Raw genomic sequence first — 27636 nt, 5'->3', positions numbered from 1 at the left:
ATCCAGTACTAGCACTTTATTTAGCATACCGCAATACAAAAATAAAGTGACTCGATACTCTTTTTTTCTACAGAGCACCGCAATTATGAAATTACCTCACAGACACAGTAAAAGATTCATTCAATCTAAAATCTTTTAAGAGATCTATGGCAACATACCCACTACAGAATGCACCTGTCATGGTTCAATATATTTATTACCTGTTACATGTTAAATTTATGTGTGTCTGTGTATATATATATATATATATATAGTATTTTGTTATAATATTAATATTCTGTATTAGAGCTGTAGGTCTATATATAATATTAATATTCTGTATTAGAGCTCTATGTCTATATATATATATATATATTAATATTCTGTATTAGAGCTCTATGTCTATATATATAATAATATTCCGTATTCGAGCTGTATGTCTATATATATATATATATATATATATATATATATATATATAATATTAATATTCTGTATTAGAGCTCTGTCTATATATAATAATATTCTGTATTAGAGCTGTATGTCTATATATAATATTAATATTCTGTATTAGAGCTCTATGTTTATATATATATATTATTCTGTATTAGAGCTCTATGTCTATATATATAATAATATTCCGTATTCGAGCTGTATGTCTATATATATATATATATATATATATATATATAATATTAATATTCTGTATTAGAGCTCTGTCTATATATAATAATATTCTGTATTAGAGCTGTATGTCTATATATAATATTAATATTCTGTATTAGAGCTCTATGTTTATATATAATAATATTTTGTATTAGAGCTCTATGTCTATATATAATATTAATATTCTGAAGTCAATGCATAAAATGCACACAGAGACAGCAAATGTGTCACGTGATCCAGCGTTCCTCTGCCGTCACTTCCTGTCCCTCGGGCGTCACTTCCTGTCTCCCAGTCGGAAGTGACGGAGAGCGCGGCGATCGCGCTGGAGCTGCAGCACCGGGACCCTCAGACCGGAAGGGGTGGAGTTACCGGGACACCGAGTACGTGACGTCATAGTTTTTTTTAAATTCTTTGTTGCTGAGGGGGAGAGAGGGTAACGTGGTGTTTGATTGGCAGCTAGCAGGAAGGATAATATACCCGTCCCTTAAAGCCAGGGACCCCCTCTGTGTGAGGGACACACGGTGCGGGCTGGGGTTTTCCTCAGGGAGGGGAACCTCTCCCCAGTCCCACCGCGTGAGAACACGGTGCCCATGAGGGAGCTGCCAGTATGGCCCCTGGCAGAGTGCAGGCTGTGGGTTCAAACATGGTATTCTGCACAGTGATGGGCAGGGCAGGAAAAGTGCTACTCACTGCCATATGGATAATTACAGCCATCACTGGGGCAATTCATGAAAAGTGCTACTCACTGCCATATGTATAATTACCTCCATCACTGGGGCAATGCATGAAAAGTGCTACTCACTGCTATATGGATAATTACCGCCATCACTGGGGCAATGCATGAAAAGTGCTACTCACTGCAATATGTATAATTACAGCCATCACTGGGGCAATGCATGAAAAGTGCTACCCACTGCCATATGTATAATTACAGCCATCACTGGGGCAGGGCAGGAAAAATGCTACTCACTGCCATATGGATAATTACCGCCATCACTGGGGCAATGCATGAAAAGTGCTACCCACTGCCATATGTATAATTACAGCCATCACTGGGGCAGGGCAGGAAAAGTGCTACTCACTGCCATATGGATAATTACCGCCATCACTGGGGCAATGCATGAAAAGTGCTACTCACTGCAATATGTATAATTACAGCCATCACTGGGGCAATGCATGAAAAGTTCTACCCACTGCCATATGTATAATTACAGCCATCACTGGGGCAGGGCAGGAAAAGTGCTACTCACTGCCATATGGATAATTACCGCCATCACTGGGGCAATGCATGAAAAGTACTACTCACTGCCATATGTATAATTACAGCCATCACTGGGGCAATGCATGAAAAGTGCTACTCACTGCCATATGTATAATTACAGCCATCACTGGGGCAATTCATGAAAAGTGCTACCCACTGCCAAATGTATAACTACAGCCATCACTGAGGCAATGCATGAAAAGTGCTACCCACTGCCATATGTATAATTACAGCCATCACTGGGGCAATTCATGAAAAGTGCTACCCACTGCAATATGTATAATTACAGCCATCACTGGGGCAATGCATGAAAAGTGCTACTCACTGACATTGATAATTACCGCCATCACTTGGGCAATGCATGAAAAGTGCTACCCACTGCCATATGTATAATTACAGCCATCACTGGGGCAATGCATGAAAAGTGCTACCCACTGCCATATGTATAATTACAGCCATCACTGGGGCAACGCATGAAAAGTGCTACCCACTGCCATATGTATAATTACAGCCATCACTGGGGCAATGCATGAAAAGTGTTACCCACTGCCATATGGATAATTACCGCCATCACTGGGGCAATGCATGAAAAGTGCTACTTACTGCAATATGTATAATTACAGCCATCACTGAGGCAATGCATGAAAAGTGCTACCCACTGCCATATGTATAATTACAGCCATCACTGAGGCAATGCATGAAAGGTGCTACCCACTGCCATATGTATAATTACAGCCATCACTGGGGCAATGCATGAAAAGTGCTACTCACTGCAATATGTATAATTACAGCCATCACTGAGGCAATGCATGAAAAGTGCTACCCACTGCCATATGTATAATTACAGCCATCACTGAGGCAGGGCAGGAAAAGTGCTACTCACAGCAATATGTACAATTACAGGTAGCAAATACAGCCATCGCCGGGCAGTGCATGAAAAGTGCTACTCACTGCAAAATGTACAATTACAGGTAGCAAATACAGCCATCACTGGGGCAGTGCATGAAAAGTGCTACTCACAGCAATATGTACAATTACAGGTAGCAAATACAGCCATCACTGGGGCAGTGCATGAAAGTGCTACTCACAGCAATATGTACAATCACAGCCATCACTGGGGCAGTGCATGAAAAGTGCTACTCACAGCAATATGTACAACTACAACCATCACTGGGGCAATGCATGATACTCACAGCAATATGTGCAGTTACAATGCTGCAGGTAGCAAATACAACCATCAATGGGGCAGTGCATGAAAAGTGCTACTCACAGCAATATGTACAATTACAATGCTGCAGGTAGCAAATACAGCCATCAATCAGGCAGTGCATGAAAAGTGCTACTCAGCAATATGTACAGGTACAATGCTGCAGGTAGCAAATACAACCATCAATGGGGCAGTCCATGAACAGTGCAACTCACAGCAATATGTACCATTACAATGCTGCAAGTAGTTAATCCAGCCATAAATCAGGCAGTGCATGAAAAGTGCTACTCATAGCAATATGTACAGTTACAATGCTGCAGGTAGCAGATTCAGCTATCAATTAGGCAGTGCACAAAAAGAGCTACTTTTAGCAAAATGTACAATTACAGTGCTGCAGGTTGCTAATACAGACATCACTGGGGCAGTGAGTAAAAAGTGCTACTCACAGCAATATGTACAATTACAGTGCGGCAGGTAGTAAATCCAGCCATCAACCAGGAATCCTGCACAACATGCATTGTACATGTTGCAGGGAAGCTCTTTTCATGTGCTGAGAATAAGATGGGGGTTATGTATAAAAAAAAAAATGTTGGGGTCATTATTTTATTAGGACTGCGTTGCTTCTGATTTTCCCTATTTGTACCCAATTATTCCCTTATATGCAACAAAATATTACTGAGTCTCTTCTATTGTTTTTTTTTTTATATCATTTTGGTTCACGTAGTTATTGCTTCCAATGTTTTAAAAAAAAAAAAAATATTGATGAAAAAGTGCTCGTCTTTGTAACAAAAAAATATATATAAAAAATATATTTTTTTCACCACTATTAAACTGGCAGGTATTCTGAGACAGGTAAGCTGCGTTCGCATTATTCTGTTTATTGTATAAACACATTCTGTTTTGTTTAATGTATAAAAATAATCCTTTAAATAGTGAATGCTCTTTTCATTTTTCCGAACAGTTTTATTTGTTTTATTTTGCAAATAGAATGAATGCTAAAGTCAAGAGGAATTAAAGGAACACTATAGTCACTAAAACAACTTACGGTAAGCTTAATGAAGCAGTTTGGGTGTTTAGATAATGCCTCCAAGGTTTCACTGATCTATTCACTGCCATTTAGGAGTTAAATCACTTTTGTTTCCTTTTATGCAGCATTAGCCACACCTCCCCTGTCTTTAACCTGCACAGCCTGCATGAAGGAAAATGGTTTCATTTTCAATCAGATGTAACTTGCTTTAAAAGTTTTTATCTCCTGCTCTGTAAATTGAATGTTAATTACACACTGGAGGCTCCTGCAGGGTCTAGCAAGCCATTACCAGAGCAGGAGATTAGAAATTCTAAATGAGACCTATTTGAAATAAAGGAAGTGTAAACATTAGATCTCTCTTTATAGGAAGTGTTTAGAAAGGCTGTGTAAGTCACACGCAGGGAGGTGTGCCCAGGGCTACATAAACAAAGTGATTTAACTCCTAAATGGCAGAGACTGCAGTGGCTTGATCTATACACCAAAACTGCTTCATTAAGCTAAAGTTGTTTGTGTTTATAGTGTCCCTTTAAAAGAAGCGTAAAATATGTACGAAATAAAAGTAACCGAAAGACAGATTATTTTGATGCAGTACAGAACTGGCAGCAAAAAAGCATGAATGTAGAAAGTGTTAGAAACCGTTTTGTACGTCGGAAACTGGAGCAAACGTAATAGTTAATGCAGCAATTTTATAAATTAGCATCTTGTGTCTCCAAGAACACTGTAACCTTTGTTGAAATTATCCACAACAATATTTTATGGTTTGATGATAATGACCTTTCACTAATATTTTGTTTATTACTCGAGAGCATTGTGGGCATTTTAAAGCGCAAAAAATGGGAATACCTCATAAATTGCAATGAGACAAAACTTGGTTGCCACCCACATGGTATCAGATAACTAGTAAACATTTATACTGCTTGATGGTTGTTCTAATAGTATGTTTTAAATATAAGATCAATGCGACAACATACTTTTTTATTCTAGGATACTGTACTACTGTTTAAATCCTATTGTGCCCTGCAGTGTTGCATCTTTTTTAACATGTCTAATTCAAGAGGGCTATGGCGACAGCAGTACCTATAAATAATGTTGGATCACCTCGTCCATATGCTAAACAATTTCTGAGATAGGTCTTGATCCATGTTTTGCTAATTATTTATAGTGTTTGAATGGAGACAAGCAGCTCCCAATTTTTATGTGGGGTTTAAATAGCCCATTCTGATTTCTTTTGCAGCCAGAATAATATGCAATATATACAGATGAATACATTGTCTAACACATGTTGAGTTTGCAAATTCACTCAAGTCCCTTTATTGTGCCATCACATAAGGCGATGTTTCAATCCCTGAAATTGTCTCTTTATCAAGCTAGTTACAGTAAATGTGTATGTGGTAGTTATTTAACTCTGGCTCTGGTTTGGAATAATTTCTCAGATCAATCACATCCTACAAACCCATAGGGTTATTTGCTAAAGTGTGAATGGTCAAGAGTCCTATGAATTTAAAAATGACCAAAATGAGAAGATACCTGACTTGGAGAATTCTTGATATCTGCTTATTTGAGCTGAGAGTATGATATTTGCTTTTGGATTCTAGGCAATTCACTTTTTTAGTGAACAACTCTGTTAATGTTCAGTTATTTTACAAAAGGACATTTTATTGACCTGGGCATTTCTAATTATCTCCAACTCTGCTATTTTGACCTAGAAATTCCCTGGTGAATTCAAGGGGTTCAGGCAATTGAAATTTAAATTATAAAATCGAGGCTAAAATATCCAAGCTGTAACTGTGGTGGATTTTGAGATTTGTTTTTTTTCCAGATGAGCTTATCTAGTGCAAGTTTTGCAATTTTACTTTAAAGGGATATTATCGTGCCAGGAATACAAAACTGCATTCCTGGCACTATCGCTCCCTATGCCTCCCACGTGCCCCTCCCAGCTGTGGTAAACAAAGGGTTAAAAACTCTCTACTTACCTGATCCCAGCGCAGATTTCCCTAGCAATGGGTCGCGTTTTGCATTTCCGATATCCAGAAAGGTGCGAGGCACCTATTTCTTTCCATGAAAATAAAATATTATGTGTTTAGTCCATTTTTTGTGCTCACGTTTAGCAACCTATTTTGCTTTCTCTCCGCAGAGGCACTTTAGCTGCAAAATGAGTCATGGGGATATAAATCCAGCTGCTGTGCCTCTTGTTGGCAATGATGTGCAGGGCGATGATCGGTGGATTTCTCAGGTAAGAGGACTAGAAAATATATCATTTTTAACTAGAATCTAAACCAGGATTTTAAAACTGGAACAGCTGTGGACTGTTCGAAATAAAATGCTTCCCATCAGCCTTAAAAAGTGGATCTCCAAGGTTCCCTCTACCTCAGCATTTTGTTTTAGAATAAAATTAAAAAGTTTGACATATTTCCATATTAAAGTTCTTGCACATTACAGATGGCTCTTTCTTACTGCTTTAGAAAACTTAGAGTGCAAATAAAGCTTCTGCTATTTAAATTGTCTTGACGCAGAACTTGGGAGGTTAAAGAGGAACTATCGTAGTGGTTATAGTGTCAGCATGACTGCCACCCTTCCCTGGTGCTTTGTAAAATGGTTTTGGCTTGATATATTGCATTAGCAATGTTAATTGTATCCAAATTAGAACCATATTCTTTGGCTGAGGAAGAAAACAGTTTAATTTAGTTGGTGTCAGGGGAAGGCTATAACACATTACCACTAGAGCGACTGCAGAGTGTCCCTTTAAAGTGGAACTGTGACTTTGTTGACAGTGAGTTCCTTTTTCTCACATCACTTAACACTATTGGAGTGGTGAAGTGCAGCAGAGGGAAGTTGTGGTGCTGTACCCACAAGTAGCTGGGTTGTTACCGCCATGGTCGCTCTTTACCTTGTGTTTATAGCCCCAGCGTGATTAGGCTCCTTGCCACTGTGTGGGACCGAGAGCACACTAGTCAGAGTTTCACCGGACCGCGGCAACTCCGCGATCTAATCAGCAGTTCCAGGCGATTTGTGGGTAGCTCCCAGTCAAGTGCACTGTGCCTCAGTGACTCTCTGGCTGGTTTCTGTATGCTTTTGGGTCAGCTGAAGAGAGAGCTGAGCTGGGAGGCACAAGCTGGAGGGGGTAAATGGTAGTGATGTAGTTCTTTTAGGAGAAGGTGGCAACTATGAGACATGTACCAGCCCTAGGTGACAGGTTTGTCTGTCACAGAGGTGTAAGACACACTTATTTGTGCAGCAGTCTTTCCATGTTTCCCTTATGGTAGTCACAATGATTTGCATTGTATTCTGAGCTGTGCTTTGACAGCCTTGCATTTGGTATCAACTGGAAAATTAAAAAACGATTTTATTCTTCCTGATGAAAGTCCCAGACGTGGACTGAATCGTCGATCTACTTTTATCCATGTGTTTTCATTAAAGCCTACAACTTTTAACTTCTACTAAACCGTCAGTGCTGGTCATCTTTACAACATATATATAAACTTTTAGTTGCTTGTGCGAAAGCTATATGTGGCCATTGGTATGAAGAAGGAAAGGATGCCAATCTTTCATGTAGAATAATGTAAAATGAACCATGCCATCCTCAAATAGCATTGCTGACAATTTTTCCATTCTAGTTGGTAATAATAAAAATCCTACTCTCCATATTCAGTGAGTGTATATTTTAAGAATTTCTGAAATAACCTCATCTCCATATTTGGTATAATTTTGGATAGCACAATTTATAGATTACATTTTGTTTTCTTTATACTGAAACCAGGTAGTGTTGGTTGTGACAGGTGAACTTAAAGAGAAAGTCTACTGCTCAAATAAAGAAAAAGCAAACTAAACACTGGTTAGTAGATATACCCCCTATGAAAACATGCATGCATTTAATTTATGAAATACTAACTTTGACTGTGATGGAAATTCACTGACATTCCAAAACAGTCGAACTATATAATCAAACAGAGTGGGACTACTGTGTCTTAGTATTTCTCCAACGTTGGCAAAACATGACAAAAGGCAGAACTACCTTTGTGAAGTAATTTCTCCCAGCTGTCACTAGTGACAGCTGTAGGTAAAAAGGTCTTGCTTTATCGTCCATGTACAGCACTGCCGTGGGCCGCTGGCAGCGGATCCTTCAGGAGCTGAAAAGAACCGACAGGAATATCATGGTGGCTGTGGCCATGAAAGACAGGTTCAGATAAATATAACTCACCTTTCCCTGCATCCTGTGGTTACCGGACACCCAGAGGGACAGTCACCGCTGGGAGTCTGTGCAAATTAATACTTTAGTTTTATTTCCTTTACTTAGTGGTTTTTGTCATCCAAACCATGGCAAGGGTTATAAGAATGAAGAATTTATAAATTAGTATAAATAGAGCCATTTGCTCCATGTCAAGGCAGACCCTTTCCTGTCCTTCACAGCAGTTAGGAATGAGCCATGGTTTTATTTTTTTGATCATTAGGCCAAACCAAAAGTGTTTCCTCACCAACTAGAGTTTAGCCTCTTTTTCCCACTGAAGACTCAGGAAACCGCACATACAAGAGCTCCCTGTTGCTTCCCCTCCCAGCAGATAAGTTTATCTGTGCATAACGACCTCTTTCCTTTCTACAGCACTACAGGTTTCTCCTGGACTGTAAAGATAAAGAACCAGATGTACTTTTTGTAGGTGATTCAATGGTGCAACTCCTCCAACAATATGAGGTGAGTGAGTCAGGAAAAACACACTGCCTGGTCTGGAGTCTATTTCCCATTACACAGGGAGTATGTTAAAGCTGATCTGTCACATTTTTTAGTAAGCTCTGCCCGTGACCACCTTCTGTCCGTTGTCCGCACTCGTACGGCCAACTCGCGCTTGCAGGACTTCTCGCGGGCGGCTCCCTTCCTATGGAATAGCCTGCCTACCGCCATCAGACTCTCCCCTAGTCTTGCATCTTTTAAGAAGTGCCTTAAAACCCATCTCTTTAGGAAAGCTTATGGCCTCCAAGACTAACCAATACCTCACATACCTGTCTCCTGCCCTCTCCTAAAGGGCAGTCCACCTTATTTGATTGCAAATTCCTGTCCTAATGTGTTTTACACCCCACCTCCTATAGAATGTAAGCTCGATCGAGCAGGGTCCTCTTCAACCTATTGTTCCTGTAAGTTTATTTGTAATTGTCCTATTTATAGTTAAATCCCCTCTCATAATATTGTAAAGCGCTACAGAATCTGTTGGCGCTATATAAATTGCAATAATAATAATAATAGTATTTTAGAAAGATATAATCTTTATGGAATATTCACTGAAATTCCAACAGAATTCAAAGATATCATAAGACAAAGTAGAGACTACATTGTATTATGGTAAATCAGCAGATATGCTTTAACTGAAATAGGCATTTTGAATAAGGAGCAGGGTAAACACTGTGTTCAGTCATTTAAAAAAAAAAAAAAAAGTGCCTTATTTTTCCAGGTATAAGACACCCCCATGTATAAAACGACCCCTATTTTTTCAGCCCAAAGTTAAGAAATCAATATTTTAAATTCTTTATTTTCTCAGACTCAAACTAGTGTATGTGTAGCCAAGCTTACAGTGTGCGTTGAACTCGGAGCTTGTGAGTATGGTCATGGTCCTTGCTGTATCGTGGCGTGGCCAGCTAGCCGGCGATGTATACATTGTTTGGTGGGGGTGATTTTAGGCGAATGAGTTCTTGAGTGGTCTCCAATGTCCCTTGTGTGACAGGTATGGCCTCTTGTAGACATTAGGCGTTAAATATTTGGGACTGCTATCTCTAAGGTTTTACTCCTCTTTGCCTCCGGGGAATGTTGTGTCTACGGTGAGTAGCTGTGAGGTGGTTAGAGGCGGGGGGGAAAGATGTTGGCTACTAAGCCAACCCAACTGAGTGCAAATATGCATAAAAGTGAGAGACATAATATGCATGATAAAGGAACAGGTATAACAACCTATAAACAAACTTTTTATGGTGGGTTATCTATAGTCCTGCATTGTGAGGTTGGCAGGGTGAGACAGTCTGTGGTAAGCCTCAGGTAGTAGCTGCAGCATAGGCAATTGATTCTGCCTGCTGGGGAACGAATGGATTGATCTTGGTGGGGTCCCATCTGTGGGTAACCGCTGGGTCCTTCCCCTGTCCGGGGGGGCGAAGAGAGTCCTGTGTGAGGGTCTCCAGGAGAGCAGTTGCGTCAGACAGCTCTCTGATCGGGTAGGTGGATTCTCCCGTGGGTGACCCGGGATGACTGCCAGGTATACCTGATGTTGCGTTCTCGGAGAAGGGAGGTGAGTGGTTGAAACGATGGGACCAGGCCCAGGCCTTACCCCCTCCCAAGGGACGTGTACCCCACTCTGTGTCCAGGGTGACGCACGCGGGCTGCACATGTTGGGGGGGTGTAGCAATGGATTTTAAGGTTACATTAACACGCAGCGGGGGCTCTCCTGGGGGGATGCCGTGTTCACTCCCTCGGGTGTCTTGGGTCCAGGAGCCGTCGGGGTGGAGGGACCATTGGGGAGTCCCCTCTCCTGTGGGACTCTCTGCGGACAGGGCTTCGGGTCTAAGGGTCTCAGGACCCAATGGACCATGGGATGCGGCAGCAGCTGTAGTCTGTCGAGAAACCCTGATACTTCCTCCGGCCACCGTAGGTTGATCCATTCATTTTGATGCTGGGTCGACAGGCAGAATGGGAATCCCCAGCGGTCTGGGATCCTGCGTTCTTGGAGCACAGCGGTCAATGGTTTCAGCGCTTGTCTGGCATCCAAGGTAAGTGCAGGGAGGTCATTGTATATGGGCACCTGGGCACCCTGGAACTCCCATATATTCCTGATGCAAGCCTTAAGCATAATTGTTTCCTTCTGTTTGAAGGAACTTAAGCAGCAAATTATATCTCTGGGATTGGGATTATCTGACCTTGGCCCTCACAAAATATTATGCTGTTGGTGAATCTTCCCCCATAATGAAGCAGAATAGTGAGGTAAGTAGGCGCTTCAAGTTTTCCATTTGGCTGCGCATCTCCAGTAGTATTGTGCCCTGCCTCGATATTGCCTGATCAGAGGCTGCGACCCGGGTTGTGAGGTCTCGAGTAATTTGCTCCTGGGCTTGTAGACGTGTCCATTGTTCATTCACCTCCATGCGAATCAGGGCCATTTCGGCTCTGATGGTGTTGTTGAGCGTGGAGGTGTGGGTTTGCAGGTCTTGTTTGACTACCATCCCGGCAGGTAGGGATTGCAGTTTGGCACATAGGCTGTCTAGAGCGGCCTGGCCGGATCCTGTCGGAAAGGATGGTGGAGGCGGCACAATGCTGGAATCCGAAACCGCGTGCCTGCTCCGGCCAGGGTATGTAGAAACTCATCCATGGGGCCTTTTAGAGGGCCGGAATGCAGGTTCCTGGGGGTCTTGGGGTTATCAGTGCGGCTTGTTCTCCCAATTAGCGGTGGAAAGGGTGGAAAATGCATTTAAAACTTGCTTATTTAGGGCTTTGGCGAGCGGAGCTCTTTGTTTATGCTGCCATTCTCGTCGGAGTCCAAGCCGTGCCCCCTCTACTCTGTGAAGTTAATGGCTCTATAGTGCATGCGGGGAGACTACAGCAGGTGGTGTGAGGGCATGCTGGGACATCACGGTAATATTCCCTCTGCTCGCTGATCCTTATTTCCTCCCCCATAAATATAAATCAGAAAACAAGACCTACCTGAGGTGGCGCAAACCTTAATATGGCTGCTCCTTTTATGTCTCTGTAGCTCCGTTGGTGGTAAGTGCCGATGTCTGCTGCAACTCCCATGCATATAGAGTCCTCTTCCTCCTTGCCACAGCATTTAGAAGTGGATAGGCGGGAAGAAGGCTAAGTATGTGTGCGGGCCGTGGCACACTGAAAAACGGCAGACGGCATCTTAACTTAGGCCCCGCGCACAAGTTCTCTTTTTAACCCCTGCAGTGATATTCCGTGTATAAGACGACCCCCAATTTTAGACTAAGACATTTTTTAGAAAAAAAACATAGTCTTATACGTGGAAAAATTTGGTATATAAAAATATATCAGTGAGGAACGTGAGCTACATAATAATCAAGTATACCAGTACATTTTCTTTACACAGTTCAAAGGATGATTGTTTTGTTAAGAGTATTGTTTATTGAGATTGTAAATTACTGATCAGTTCATATGATATGTGTGAAGGTGTGCATTAAGATTTATCTTTACAGGTCTTATTGGAGAATATTCAATCTCATATTATGCTTTGTAGGTGCAATAAATTATATAGATTATGAAAGTACAATTGCAGAGAGGGTCAGGCTTTGTGAAGAGATGAACAGAATGAACTCTCTTCTTTATAACATATTCAAAAGGGCCATAGCTACACTGAGGGCTGAGACTGTTCAATATCAGTTTAATACAAGTGTTTAAATCCCTGTTTATACAGTGTGCTGCTTTTAGAGAACATTCTTTATTCTACAGAACCAGAGATTATGCAGACCCCAAAGTAAGATAAGCTGTCTTAACATCATATTTGTTGTCTCACTAGCAAAGTGAATTTGTTCTTACCTTACTTTCTTGATAGATTTGGCAGGAGCTTTTTTCTCCCCTCCATGCACTGAATTTCGGTATTGGAGGAGATACTACATGCAATGTCCTGTGGAGACTTCAAAATGGAGAGCTGCAAAATATTAAACCTAAGGTAGGAACTTGCTTAAATGAATACTATAGGGTCAGGAACACAAACCCTGTAGTGTTAAAACCACCATTTTGGTGGCTTACCCTCTCTAAGCCCCGTGAAAGGTAATAAAACTTGCCTTATTTACAGCACCATGCAGGTCTGGCGATGTTGGCAGATCCGTATACTTTCTGACACCATCAGAATTTATGATTTCTGCCAATCCAATGGATTGACTGAAATCAGCAAGGAGGCAGGGTGGGGGCAGGGCCAAACGTCTGCTTGGCCAATCAGCACCTCCTCACTGAATCAATGCATCTCTATGAGGAAAATTCAGCGTCTGTATGCAGGAGGTGCTGATTGGCCAAGCCGGTGTTTGGCCCCCACCCCGCCTTCTTGCTGAAATAATAAATTCTGAAGATGTCAGCAAGAGGGTGAGGGCAGGGCCAAACGCCAGTTTGGCCAATCAGCACCTCCTCATAGAGATGCATTGATTAATGCATCTCTATGAGGAAAGTTCAGCATCTCCATGCAGAGTGTGGAGACGCCGAATGGCACTAGGCAGCACTGCCCAAGGAAGCACCACCAGTGACCATCTGAGGAGTGGCCACTGGAGGTGTCCCTAGGGGGCAATGAAAACACTGCCTTTTATCTGAAAAGGCAGTGTTTACATGAACATGCCTGCATAGAATGATTATACTTACCAGAACAAATACAATAAGCTGTAGTTGTTCTGGTGACTATAGTGTCCCTTTAAATGCACATATTGAGAACTGAGGTGCAAGTTCAAGGAGAGGGTCAGCCACCTGAGCTGTCAGTCCAGCTGGGATGCTTTTACCAAGCAGACCATCGTGCTAATTTATACACATAAAGAAAAAGATGGCTAAGTTTGTAGCAATTTTACTTTTTAAATGGGGTTCGCCACTTCTCAGAGACCTGTAAACTCTCTGCCTGAGCTAAGCCCATTCTGCTCTTGCTCTCAACCAATGAGCTTGCCCTTCTTGGTAGCGAATTACTCAGGAGAGCTAAGAGAATCTTGTGTTAGAAGGAGATGTGGGGAGTGGTACCACTTGGGCCCAGGTTAGCTGTCAAAGGATTCTAAATCTGTTTGGCTGCTTAGATTGGGGGAGGTGGGCTGCACCAGGGCATTCTTGGTACCATAAGCACTGCACTGCTAATTTAACGGTTAATGTGTGCAGGTCATAGTCTTATGGATTGGGACCAATAATCATGGGAACACAGTGGAAGAAGTGGCTGGAGGTGTGATGGCCATCGTAAAAGTTGTCAACTCTCTGCAGCCACAGGCAAAAGTCATCGTCATGGTAAGTAGCTCTGTTTTTGAGCATGATGAAATCTACACACAGGGCAAGCGATAGGAGTGTAATCTTGAGCACAACCGAGCAGTTTTGTCCATTTTAGTAGCTTGTTTAAATTGACAAGCTATTTTGATTAACATACTAATGATTGTGTTAGAATATGCATAAAGCTTGGTTGGTAATGGTATAAAAGTGATTCAAAAATACATATAATGTCCCATAATCAAAAATGGATCTGGTTCCTAGTCTTTAAAAGCAATTCTTCTTTTATTGAAATAGCGTAATATCGTCACACAGTGCAAACAGTATAGTGGTTTAAAGACTCACATACAGAATATGAAGGAACTATGTGAACTGGAAATCAGTGCGTTTTTTGTATTCCGACATACTTCCTCGGAATCTTGATCTTCAGGAAGTATGTTTTAACATAAAATGTGTTTATTTCCAATTCTTGAAGTTCCTTTGTATTCTGTATGTGAATCTTTAAACCGCTATACTGTTTGCACTGTGTGACTATATAGAAAAATTCTCACCCATACTTACCGTAACTTTATTTTATTGGCCATTTTCATGCACTGACCATCACTAACTGGAATTCCCAAGCCAGGAAGGGAGGGACTGCAAATATTAGGTGTATTTGAAGCGTTATTTAGAGGACATAGACTGGACTCAAATTTAGTACCTTTATCCTTAGGCATGTCTAGGCAGTAATTCCTTATAAAAGTAGAATCTGAAGCCCAGGTAGCAGCCCTACAATTATTTCCTAAATAAACAGATGCCCAAGATGTCACCATTGCCAAGGTAAAGTGACGTCTGATGAATGACGTAATCTCCAATCCTTATCCAGGGAGGGATAAGAGGGTGTAGGCAACATACTAGAATCAGTGATATTGTTGATATAAAAGTTGCTGTTGTGGAATGAAACCTCATCAAACCACCTACAGTACAGTGGTGTAAAATATAGCATAGGGTAATATTCACCCATTTTAGTAAAACCCAGGGCCGCCATCAGAAATTTTTGGGCCCCTAACAGAGCTTAAATATTAGGCCCACCCACAGGACCACCTCCAAGTCCGCCCACAGGGCCACCTCCAAGCCCACCCACAGGACCACCTCCAAGCCCACCCACAGCACCACCTCCAAGCCCACCCACAGGGCCCTCCTCCAAGTCCGCCCACAGGGCCTGCTTCCAAGTCCGCCAACAGGACCACCTCCATGCCTGTATATATGTATATAATAGTGAAAAAAAGACCCAGCACTCCAAGGAAATTGTTCATCTTCTTTATTTGTAATCCACAATAAGAGAGAAAATAAACTTTATATCATGTAGTCGATTGTTTCAGTTTGGCTAACAAAGTTTTTTCTCTCTTATTGTGGATTACAAATAAAGAAGATAAAGAAATTCCTGGGAGTACTGGCCCTTTTTATTACTATTATATTACGTGTGGATCACACACCGGTAATTATTTGTTTATATATTCGTGCAAAGCCTTTTGGATTTATGTGTATATATGTGTGTGTGTGTGAATATATATATATATATATATATATATATATATATATATATATGTATATTTGTGTGTGTGTGTATGTGTATATATGTATACACACAATATTTGTGTTTGAATGTAAGCATGTTTTTGTATGGAGTATGTGTGTGAATGTTGGTGTTTGAATGTAGGCGTGCATTTGTGTGTAGTGTATACACTTCCACACACACTTATACATATACACACACGCAGATACACAGACACACTTGCACATACAGAAAGACAGATACACATGCAGACACACAGTTACAGGGACAGTCATGCGCACACTGACACACAAATACACGAAAGTAAACACAGATACACACACACACACACTGACACACAGACATTCCTGACACACATACTGCCATACACACACACCTATACAGACTGACTTACATACAGACACACACCTATACACACTGACTTACATACAGACACGCACTGACATACATACAGACACACACTGACATACAGACACACACATACTGACATACTTATACATACATACACACATATATATACTGACATACAGACACACATACTAACATACAGACACACACATACAGACATACATACACACACAGCTCATTTTTCAGCCACCCTTCTGTTTCTTACCTTTTGGTTGCAGGAGCGTGACATGGGCTATTGGGAGTCACATCCTCCCAGCAATTGTTGCGGCTGTAATTTTAAAAGGGGCCCGGTCGCGCTATGAAAAGTTCTGACTGGGCCCCTGAAGACATATGCCCGTCGGGTGTCCCTAAGTACAGGGGCCACATCATGGTGCAGGCCCAGGTGCAGGTACACCAGCAGTAGTTCTGCCGCAACAGATTGGGAAAATGGTACCCGGGTGACCGGGCCCCGCAGGACCACCGGGCCAGTGATAACCGCCATGGTTGTCACCACCTGATGGCTACCCTGGTAAAACCATATGTAGGTCACCTGAAACAAAACAGACATGCTGTACTATAAAGTAAGGGACATCATTCTAACAATCTCAAATTAGTCTGCACTTTGAATATTCAAATTGCTTAGTATAGATGTAAAATCCTGATACGCCTATACAGACTTTGTCCAAAATTCAAGTCATGTAGGACTTACTTTTGAATGCATAATCTATAACCATTTCCTGGTCCCTTTTTAACCTGTCTTATCTAACCTGTCTGATTGAAGGCCCAAGAGAACCTAGACAAATATTGTCCACAGATAAAGTACCATAATATGTCCTCTGAGCCCACTTTCCAAGTATCCCATAGCATTAAGCCACGCTGGTATTGAAAGCCCAGAGCGTTTAGATTTGTTTCTCATCCTGATATGTGGATTAGTTGAACAGGAGACTTGACTTATTTAGGAATTTGTAACAAATAGTAAACGCCCTAAATCTGCTAAGAGGATATGATTAAAAAAATAATAATAATCACTTCCTGTAATTATAGTTACTTAATTCCTTTAATACGAATGACATGCCACGCATGCCAAAAAATAAATAATTGAAAAGAGTAAGGGTGTTATCCATATTGCTATTAGATCAGATTACAATCCCTTTAGAATGAAACAGATGAGTAGATACATTCTTGTATTATAAAATGTCAGAGTTATGACAAAGCAGTGCACCATACAAATAATTAAAAGTAGCTCTTAAAGGACCACTATAGTGCCAGGAAAACATACTCTTCAGTCAGTCTATAGGAAAGCATTATCAATGCTTTCCTATGGACGCTGGTGTCTTCTCACTGTGAAAATCACAGTGAGAAGCGCGGAAGCGACTCTAGCGGCTGTCTAGAGGCTGGATTAACCCACTAGAGGCTGGATTAACCCATAGGTAAACATAGCAGTTTCTCTGAAACTGCTATGTTTACAGAAAAAAGGGTTAATCCTAGATGGACCAGGCACCCAGACCACTTTATTAAGCTGAAGTGGTCTGGGTGCCTATAGTGGTCCTTTAATACAATGGGCTAATGCCCATATAAAGAAATCAGTTTCTTGAAAAAAAACAAAAATTAAGAAAACTTGTCTGAACGTCAGATACCAGCTAGGGATAGGAGTATAAATATACAATTGGACAAAACCCAATTACAATGATACATTTAGGGTTTGCATAAAAAATATAGGTATTCCAAAAGTAACTGCATTATATAAGCATAATTTGCTAATTTCAGAGAAAAATAAACCGCATAGCATCATTAAAAAATGTGCTCTGATGTCTGTATTTCAAAGAGATATAAATTGATAATCAATGCTTTTGACATCAGGTTTATCAGTAAATATTACCCAGTTGATGGGCAGATAAACAGGCAAGTTGAGCTGTATCAAATGTAGCATTTAAGGTTGCACAGAACAAATAATCTCCATCTCCCAGTCACGTGTGGCGTTACCTAAGGTTTAATTCTAGGCCCCCTACTATTTACATTATTTATAAATGATCTGTTTAATGTCTGCAAATCCTGAAATGTACACATGTACGCAGACGACACAGTAATCTATGCATGCAAATCCAATCTACCGCAGCTTAAGGCTGTGCTCCAAGACCAGTTCACAGAGGTAGAAAAGTGGATCACAACAAACAAACTCTTCCTAAACACTGACAAAACTGTCACATTGATCTTTGGAACAGTACCTAAATTACACACATTACAAAATTCCCATCTATGCATCAAAACAAAATCAAATAGCCCACTGACTGCAGTCCACTCTTTCAAATACTCGGGTATGATGTTAGACCCCAATCTATCTTTTGGTCTCCACATAGAAAAACTTGCATCTAAACTTTATCCAAAACTAGATGCCCTGTACAGAAACAGATCGTGCCTAAGCCCTACAGTAAAGGAAAAGATTGCACAGCAAATGCTGATGCCAATCATTGATTATGGGGATGTAGTATATGCATCTGCATCGCAATCCCACATTAATAAACTTAATATTAACATTGTATAACTCGTTCCTCCTTTTCCTACAGAGCATCGCAATTATGGAACAACTTCCCGCACACTTTCAAATCTTTCCCAAGCCTAAAATCCGTTAAGAGTTCCCTCTCTACATATCTCAAAACAGAATGCACCTGTCATGGTTGATTATATATGTATTACCTGTTCTGTGTTCAATTTTGTATATATTGTGTATTAATATTGTTTTTGTATTTTATCGTACCCTATTGTATCAATGCAATGTTTTGTGGACCCAGGACATACTTGAAAATGAGAGAAATCTCAATGTATCCTCCCTGGTAAAATATTTTCAAAATAAATAAATACATTTTGGTACCAGACTCCGCAAAAGCAAACCAAACCCTTGTTTAATAGAAAGGTAGGTACTTGTGTATTTGCTTCAATGTATTTTGACATACATTGAGTGTTCATGAAAACAAAAACGAAAAAACACAACAGCACACGATGCCAGCATTATGTAATGAAAAGCACAGTGAGGTTCACATACAGATATCAAAATTGGACAAATCTGCATAAACTACTTATTACCTTTAACCTCAGATATGTGAAAAATACAGTTTCAATCCTGCAAATGAAGATTGTTGAACTTGTAAGAGTAATCAGATATTACCATTCTCCATCTTCTTCACAAATGGGAGGGGAACTTAGTAGACTATGCAGCACCTGCCTCACATTTGAAGAGGCTAATTACTTCTCCCAAGATTAACCAGAGTGAAGATAACTCCAACGCAAACACTTGATTAATAGGTCAAAAACAGAATCCACATTGCATAATAGTCAATTACCCATGCATGTTTTTATTTTATTTTTTTCAGGTTTTTAACAAACAGGCAGACTTCTTATGTAGTATAACCACTATCTGCACGCTTTTATCTAGCTTAATATAAAACTTACCTAGATGCTCGCCGATAACCTCCTAAATATGACCCATTTGTTATTAGAAAGCCTCAATGGAAGTATTAGGGACTACAGAAAATCCATAGTCCTCCTACTAATCAGTAATGTAAACTACTGATGCACTTACCTGAGGCAGAAAACGCAATACCAAATAGCCTGGAAAGAGGCAGGTAAGCTGCTGCAGGCCTGTATTCCACTGGAATATGTGGATTTTACAAACTAATACTCTAATCTGCTTAAACTAGGGGCCTGCTTGTGAACCCCTGTACCAGTGTCCTCTCCTCCAGGAGAGATGTTAGGTTAGACCAGTGGTCCCCAAATTTCGGCCCCCCAGATGTTGCTGAACTACAACTCCCATGATTCTCTAGCTATCTTTGTAATTCAAAGAATCATGGGAGCTGTAGTTCAGCAACATCTGGGGGGCCAGAGTTTGAGGACCCCTGGGTTAGACCCTCCCTTACTAAAAGGGATACACTCAGACATCCACCTTGCATAGCTTCGGTTTACGGGTTCCTCAGGGACAAGAGGCTGAACCCTGGCACAGCCTTCAAAATATTGGCCCGGTGAGCATAAAATAACATTTGGGCTTGCGTAAGCAGCCTCCTTCCTAACTTCTGGAGGACAGGTGGAAAAAAAAAAACAGAAGAAGGGGCATTTATTAAGATTTGTTAATTGTTATGTCCTGCCGTGACTGCTCAGTGGGGATTTAACCCATTAGTGATGCTGCCATGTTGGCCAGGAAATATCTTTTAAGCAGTTGAAATAAAAGAAGACGTAATGGGACATTGAATCTCTGCTTTAATTCACTGTTGAAAAGAAGGCAGGACCACCTTGACTTTAATTCCTACAAGGATAGTTAATTGACACATCTTTGGTGGTTAAAACTGATGCGATTGAGAGGCACTGGTGAGTTAAAAACAGCATCCATGATTATCCTCTACATAAGTAATTTTATGGTATATTCTATGACTGGTGGTTATTCTCTCCATATAGCGTCTTGTGCCCAGTGTTCGTGTCTATATGTTTGTTATAGTTGTACATCTGCAGAATGTTTATCTGTAACCTTTTAATACTTTGAGTAATTGTAATGTTTGATTGCACATTAACGTTGATCATAAACTGTAATCACTTTCCATCTTACCGCTTCCATTTTCTTTTATGTAGGGTCTGATGCCACGCGGTGAGAGGCCCAACCCACTGCGTGAGAAGAACGAACGTATAAACCAGCTCCTGCGCGTATGGCTTCCTCGTCTGCCTGGGGTGCAGCTGCTGGATGTAGATAGTGGATTTGTGCATTCGGACGGCCTCATCTCCCGGCATGACATGTTTGATTTTCTCCACCTCACTGCTGCTGGCTACGCCAAGGTGTGCCGACCCCTACATGAACTGATCATGCAGCTGCTAGAGGAAACACCAGAGGAGAAACAGGTCACCCTAGCCTGATTCCTGTCCTCTTCCTGATCTCGTCGTCGGTGTTATATCATTGGCTGCCCCCTTGCTCACTAAAACCGCCTCAGCTGTTTATCTAATGCTCAGTGTATATACACAGAACTCATATACACCTGCTCAGTTCCAGACCCTCCTGCTAATCCTTTTTTGCTGTCTTTGATATTGCGGGGCAGTAATAATGTTATTGGTAATGTCCCCTGTAGAGGTGCAGAATGGACCCTGGATTTTACCCCAGAGGCAGCAGCATGATATCTTGAATGGGCGGGTGCTGTATATATCAAGAATAGTATGGAGATATCCATCGCACAGGTGGTTGTACAGCAAACCCTCTATGGCGTGGAGTAGCATTAATAAAAGCTGGTATCAGGATACCACTTCAGAAGCAGCTGCGCACTAAATGCATCTCATAGCTTGTAGCCCTGCACCACGTGGTAGACTCACACTTCATCTTTATGTGCCGTGGCACTGGATGCTAGATGGTGTTCCAGTGTTATCATAAACAAAAAGGAAAAAAAAACAAAACCACAAATTGAAGAGTTGTAATTATGGCTGCCGAATGTCTCCGACATAGAAAGGGTTAGTGCGTGTATTGGTACTCGGAGTTCTAATGCTGAAATGAAAGGAGCGTCAATGGGTTTTAGGTGAAAATGCAGAAATACATTTATTTTTTTTTCCACTTAACCCATTCTGTGTTAGGACAGCCTGTGCCAAATTACCAGTCCGCATTTGTTTTATTACCTGGTATATTCGTTGTGTATCTGTCTTTCCATGACACAGGGACAGCAGATGCTGGAAGTGTCTGTGAATATATATATATATATCTGTATTGAATTGCTTGTATGAATTATATGTTTGAGAATGTCTAGATAATCCAGGGACCAATAGAGAATTGAATGCCTGTTAAACTTACAAGACACCATCAGCATTAGGGCTGGGAATCGGTCTAAGAATGACTGGAAAGTCGCACTCCTGACACACTTTCTTTTCGCTCTTACCGCAGCCCTAGAAAGTTGTGCAAACATGGGAATATGACACTGAAGTAACATCAATACAGAAGAAATAACCCTTTGTTTTACAGACCAGTAGCAACCTTCATTTATTGCCCATACATCTAATGTAAGTTACTAACAGGCATAAAGCTGTGCATGTGGCAGAATCCTTAGTTTGTATAATGATATCAATCTTGTTGTTTTCCGATCTCTATTTTCTTTCTTAAAATCTTTATGAGATGGTACCTTTCAGAATGAATCGGCACGGATCCTGTGCAGTTGTAGCTTCAAATGGGGAGGAAAAGGTTAGCAGCAAAGTTTGTAAAGGGTGGATTTCCTATAGTATTCGTGATTCACCTGTCTGCCTCTCAGACCTGTACAGTTTCTGAACCCATCTGTAGAATATGGACCCTAAGTTCTCCTGCTTCTGTACGTGGATTCATGAACTGGTCTGTCCCTTCTTGTCACGTGTGTATGGCGTTGAGATATAAAATTTCCATTGTGAAATTCGCACCTGTGTTTGTCATCTTTCTGTTAGGGCCACGCATGTTTCTCAGAACCAGAAACTAACGCTGCATATGTGCAAAAAGTGATTTGCAACTTTAAAAAAAACATTATTGTCCATTATAAACAAAAAGTCCATAACTGGCGTCATATTTCTTAGAAGCAAAATGTAACTAGATTTATATGATACATTGGGGAAAGGTTGTAAAACTATAATGTGATGCTTGACTTCCTTAGAAAGTTCAGTTAATAAGGTTTAAAATGTAACACAAGCCAAGATCAGGATTCCACTAGTTATGACAGCTGTTAAACAGAAAAGTCTGGGTACTAAAATGTAGCAATGTTTACATCTATCCAAATGTCTCAATGATCACAAACTAAATGACAAAAGGGTGTCCTAGTTTGTAAAAAGAAGGCTTATGTACCGTAGGTCTTAAAGAAACACTATAGTTCCCTTATGAGACTTATTTTCACAAACATGTATTCCTGACACTTTAGTGTTGTAGAAGCTATTTAGGTGATCGTACCTCTTCTCCATTTACCTTCTCTTCCCTGCCACACTGGTTTACATGCAGCTGGCTCTGCCTCCATGGCTGAGATCATTAATCTTGATGAACTCAGCCAATCCAATGCTTTCCCATAGCATGCGCTGCAAAATACAGTACTGTGCCAATCCTCATCTAATGATAATGATGCACTGAATCAATGCATCTCTATAGGGAACATTCAGCATCTCCATGCAGAGCTGTACATTAAGCCGTAGTGGTTCTGGTGACTATAGTGTACCTTTAATCTCCCCACACATCCCTTCTGACAATTATTAGAATTATTACGGACACAGTAACAGCACTAGTTCTGTTCAGAAAAAGGGCAGTAGCTGTATGTGGATGGTTTAGATGCTTATTATATGTCTTATTATATGTTATTCCTTGCCCAATTATCCCTGCAGGCAATAATATGAATTGCATTGCAGAGAGAGGTACAGCACCAATTCTATAGCAAAATGGCAGAGGATGGGAAGATGGCATTGGAATCCATACAATTTACTTTGAATCCACTTTAAATTCCTAGCAAGTCCTACTTTAGACAATAATCCAGCGTGTTATTCTCTGTAGTGAGAATTCAAAGTGAATTTAAAATTTAAGGCCAATGTATTCGAACTGGAAGCACAGTTGAATTTGAAATTCACTTTGAATTCTCCCTTTAATGAGTAACCCAGTGAAGGTATCATTACGTTTGCCAGATCTGCCGTTTGTCTGTTTTGATCTAAAATTTTTAATCTGTGTTGAATTTTTGACAATTAACACTTTACTGAAAACCATTTTTAGCGTTTGAGTCCCTACCTGAAGCACTGGCCAAGGAGGACCATTAGGTATTAAGTGAGGTATTAATTCTCTCTTTTTTTTTTTTTTTTTTACATTTTTTTGTTTTGTAATTACATTTCCGAGTTTTCTAAATTCATGCTGTAATATTTGGCCATCATAGTGTACAGGTGTATTCAGTGTCTCAGAAAGATAGATGGTATTTCTTAGCATGCTTTGCTGTGATGTAATATTTTATCACCCCCTAGTGGTAATAATTCATAAGGCAGTTAGCTATTATTTGCCTTTTTTCCCCATGATTCAGAAACCAGTAATATTATTTTTATCCTGTGATAAATACACATCACTTTAAATGTTTTAGGATTTACCATAGTCCAGGCTCTGAAATTTACCTTGATGGCATTTAGAATATATTTATTTCTAATCTCTTGATTTAACAGTTCTTATATAGCGCTTTTATCCTGAGTGCTTTACAAAATTCGAACAATTCTTTAAGATTAAGGAATATATCATTAGATGCATTGTGACAGAATATCTTATTGTCATGCGTTGTCAGCATAATAGTGAAGGTGGTTGGTATTGTAATACTCATGCGTTACATCTATTTTACCCATGTCAGCACCTTCCCTCTCCTTTAATAGTTCTGCATTGTTTTACCTCCTCTCTTTCAATGCAGCTCTTCCCAATATCCTCTCACTATCTCTTAAATTCTCTTCTATATCTCTGCTATTTCTCACTCTTAACCCCTTAAGGACCAAACTTCTGGAATAAAAGGGAATTATGACATGTCAGACATGTCATGTGTCCTTAAGGGGTTAAAGGGACACTATAATCACCAGAACAACGACAGCTTATTGTATCTGTTCTGGTGAGTATAATCATTCCCTTCAGGCTTTTTGCAGTAAAATGTGTTTACATTACAACCTAGGGATACCACCACTGGCCACTCCTCAGATGGCTGCTAGAGGTGCTTCCTGGCGCAGTGCTGCACAGTGTGACTGACATTCAGTGTCTCCACCCTCTGCATGGAGACACTGAACTTTCCTCCTAGAGATGCATTGATTGAATGCATTTGTATGAGAAGATGCTGTTTGGCCTGTGCTGGCTCTACCCCTGATCTGCCTCCTTGATAATCTGAGCCAATCCAATGCTTTCCTATGTGAACGCATTGTAATTGGCTTTGATCAACACTTCTGATGATGTCAGCCAAGCAGGCAGATCAGGGGCAGACCCAACAGCAGCAAACTTGAATAAAGGTAAGATTTTACTATAATTGGTGGGAGGCCAGGGGGACTAGTTGGTGTTTCCAACACCATATGGTCAAGAATAAGTGTATGTGTTCCTTTAACCTTTCTGTCTTCATCATTTCCAATATCTATATCCTATTCATCCAGCCTATTCACCAATCCATCTAGTCCAAGCTGTCCATGCCTTCCTGGCTATTTTCTCCCTGTCCATCCCATCCTGTCCATTTCCCCCCTGTTCATCCATTCCTGGCTATTCTCACTGTCACAAACATGGGCTATTGGTCCAGCCGAGACCGTGGGAAGAATGTGGAAGTGAAAGGGTTAAAGGGACACTATAGTCACCTGAACAAATGTACAGCTTAATGTATTTGTTCAGGTGAGTTCTATAGCTCCCTGCAGGCAATCTAATGTAAACACTGTATTTTCAGAGAAAATACAGTGTTTAAATTGATTGATAGGAATACCTCCAGTGGCCGTCACTCAGACGGCCACCAGAGGGACTTCCTATCATGTAGGGCCCTCAAAAGACCCTGTACACGTCAGACGTATTAAAATACGTCTGACGTGTGCAGGAGAGAGAAGGCACTGTGTGCGCCTTCTCTCTCCAGCCTGTCAGAGAGGAGAGGGGGCGGGCAAAGACCGCGAGCTGAGCTGTCAGTCAGCTCAGCTCGTGGCCGTGCACACCGCGCGCGTGCGCGGTAGTGCGCTCAGTACCATGAATGCCACCCTATGAAGTATGTGTGCATGTGTGGCGAAGCCGCGCATGCACACAAGGGAGCAATGACGCTTCCAAATTGAAGCGTCTGATTGCTCCCTGCTCGCACCCGCCTATTTCGTCATTTTGACGAAATAGGGGGTGCGGCTTCACGAGGCTCCCGGCGCTGGAACCAGGTGGGTAAAAAGGCTTGGCTGGAGAGTCCCTTTAATGACACCAGACCTCTGGTTTAAAAATTAACCCTTGCAATCCCTTCTACACTAACACCCTAGTACGCACTTTACTGCCACCACCAAGACTTTATATCTGAGCATCTTAGGTTGCCCCCCACACTGTAGAGTTATAGTATCACAACCTTACCTTACTGATCAGACATATATAATATGTAAAAAAAAAAATACCCCTTTCTGTCTCATTAGAGATATCTTTGCCAGAAGCTCAAGGAAGCAAGGTAAAGGGTCAGAGTAGGACTTTTTGTATCACACAGCTAGGTTACAATGCTGCCGCCCATCCCATGTGTTCCCTATTAAGGGTTAATAAGTATATAGGGGTGTATATAAAAAAATACCCTTTTCTGTCTCATTAGAGATATCTTTGCCAGAAACTCACAGAAGCAAGGTGAAGGGTCAGACTAGGACCTGTCTAGGGGGGTCTGCCTTGACATTGGCAGGCAGGCATTCCCTCCAGTGGCCTTTGGAGTAACTAAATGACCTCCATTTGTTTAAATATACATAGGGATTAAGGAGAGAGCGCAGGTAACTTTTTTCTTTGGTTTTTACTATATGTATTGGAGCTGATGTGTACTGTGGTCCTTGCTGCCGGCCCAGGAGTGATACGAGTGAGCGCAGGACTTTTCTTTTTGTATTTGTATTCACTTTTTGTATCACACAGCTAGGTTACAATGCTGCCGCCCATCCCATGTGTTCCCTATTAAGGGTTAATAAGTATATAGGGGTGTATATAAAAAAAATACCCTTTTCTGTCTCATTAGAGATATCTTTGCCAGAAACTCACAGAAGCAAGGTGAAGGGTCAGAGTAGGACCTGTCTAGGGGGGGATCTGCCTTGACGTTGGCAGGCGGGCATTCCCTCCAGTGGCCATTGGAGTAACTAAATGACCTCCATTTGTTTAAATATACATAGGGATTAAAGAACCACTATAGTGCCACTAAAACAAACTTGTTTTCCTGGCACTATAGTGTTAATAGGTCCCCCCCACCCCTAGGGTCCCACTCCCGCCGGGCTCTAGGGGTAGGAAGGGGTTAAACGCTTACCTTTCTCCAGCGCTGGGGACTCTCCTCCTTCTTCCGACGTCATTGGCTGAATGCGCATTCGCGGCAAGAGCCACGCGCGCATTCAGTCAGTCCATAGGAAAGCATTTCTCAATGCTCCTCCCTTCACTCCAAATGCATCACCCCAGGAACCCATATTAAATTGCAAAATTGCTCTGACTAAAACAGACAGACCTTCTTACTGGGACTATTAATTTACATATTCCAATACTTTTGGAGAAATATACACTCATTCCATAACAATGCCTTGCACTCTGTCACAATGCCTTAAACTAGTTGTTTCTTAGTGAGCAGGCCCCTGGGTGGATCAGAGGGGTTTGGCCTGGCAGTTTATTGCCCACTCTATATTTTCTTAAATTATATTGTCCTTTGAAGACCCCAAAGTCAGAACATATGCACCAATACCTTTTACGATGACCTTTGTCCAGCTCTGGTTATGGTTATCTAGTAGTTTTATGGCTTAGGCCTGATGTGGGATCAAAGCCTACAATAAATAACTATTTCTCCTCCGTGTATATATATTAAGGAAGAAACCATGGCAATAGATGTGCAAATGATTGCTGCTAAAAACTTGCAGAAAAGTTGTAATTGGTTAACTCAAGACAAGGTCCTGCAGCAACTAAAGAAAGTTAATATAAACAATGCTCTGGGGCCTGAAGGTGTTCATC

The 27636-nt window shown here is 41.1% G+C and overlaps 1 protein-coding gene across 1 annotated transcript; it reads left to right on the top strand.

The window, feature by feature from the left end:
* The first annotated feature begins 921 nt into the window (after positions 1 to 921).
* On the top strand, positions 922 to 22400 carry PAFAH1B2 (platelet activating factor acetylhydrolase 1b catalytic subunit 2). The gene is made up of 6 exons (XM_063435892.1): positions 922 to 1025; positions 6275 to 6373; positions 8738 to 8827; positions 12669 to 12785; positions 13961 to 14083; positions 20616 to 22400. Exons 2-6 carry the CDS (start codon positions 6293 to 6295, stop codon positions 20892 to 20894), a joined length of 690 nt encoding a protein of 229 aa, XP_063291962.1. The 5' UTR covers positions 922 to 1025; positions 6275 to 6292; the 3' UTR covers positions 20895 to 22400.
* The last annotated feature ends 5236 nt before the right edge of the window (positions 22401 to 27636 follow it).

The sequence above is a fragment of the Pelobates fuscus genome, chromosome 11 (genome assembly GCF_036172605.1).
Source record: "Pelobates fuscus isolate aPelFus1 chromosome 11, aPelFus1.pri, whole genome shotgun sequence".
Classification (NCBI taxonomy): domain Eukaryota; kingdom Metazoa; phylum Chordata; class Amphibia; order Anura; family Pelobatidae; genus Pelobates; species Pelobates fuscus.
This window is presented reverse-complemented; position numbering and strand designations above follow the sequence as displayed.

Bases quoted from the DNA above. Each gene is read 5' to 3' on its own strand.
- PAFAH1B2 (XM_063435892.1), top strand. From the start codon at position 6,293: ATGAGTCATGGGGATATAAATCCAGCTGCTGTGCCTCTTGTTGGCAAT. The intron at 6,374-8,737 runs GTAAGAGGACTA...TCCTTTCTACAG, and splicing joins ATGATCGGTGGATTTCTCAG to CACTACAGGTTTCTCCTGGA. The intron at 8,828-12,668 runs GTGAGTGAGTCA...CTTTCTTGATAG, and splicing joins AACTCCTCCAACAATATGAG to ATTTGGCAGGAGCTTTTTTC.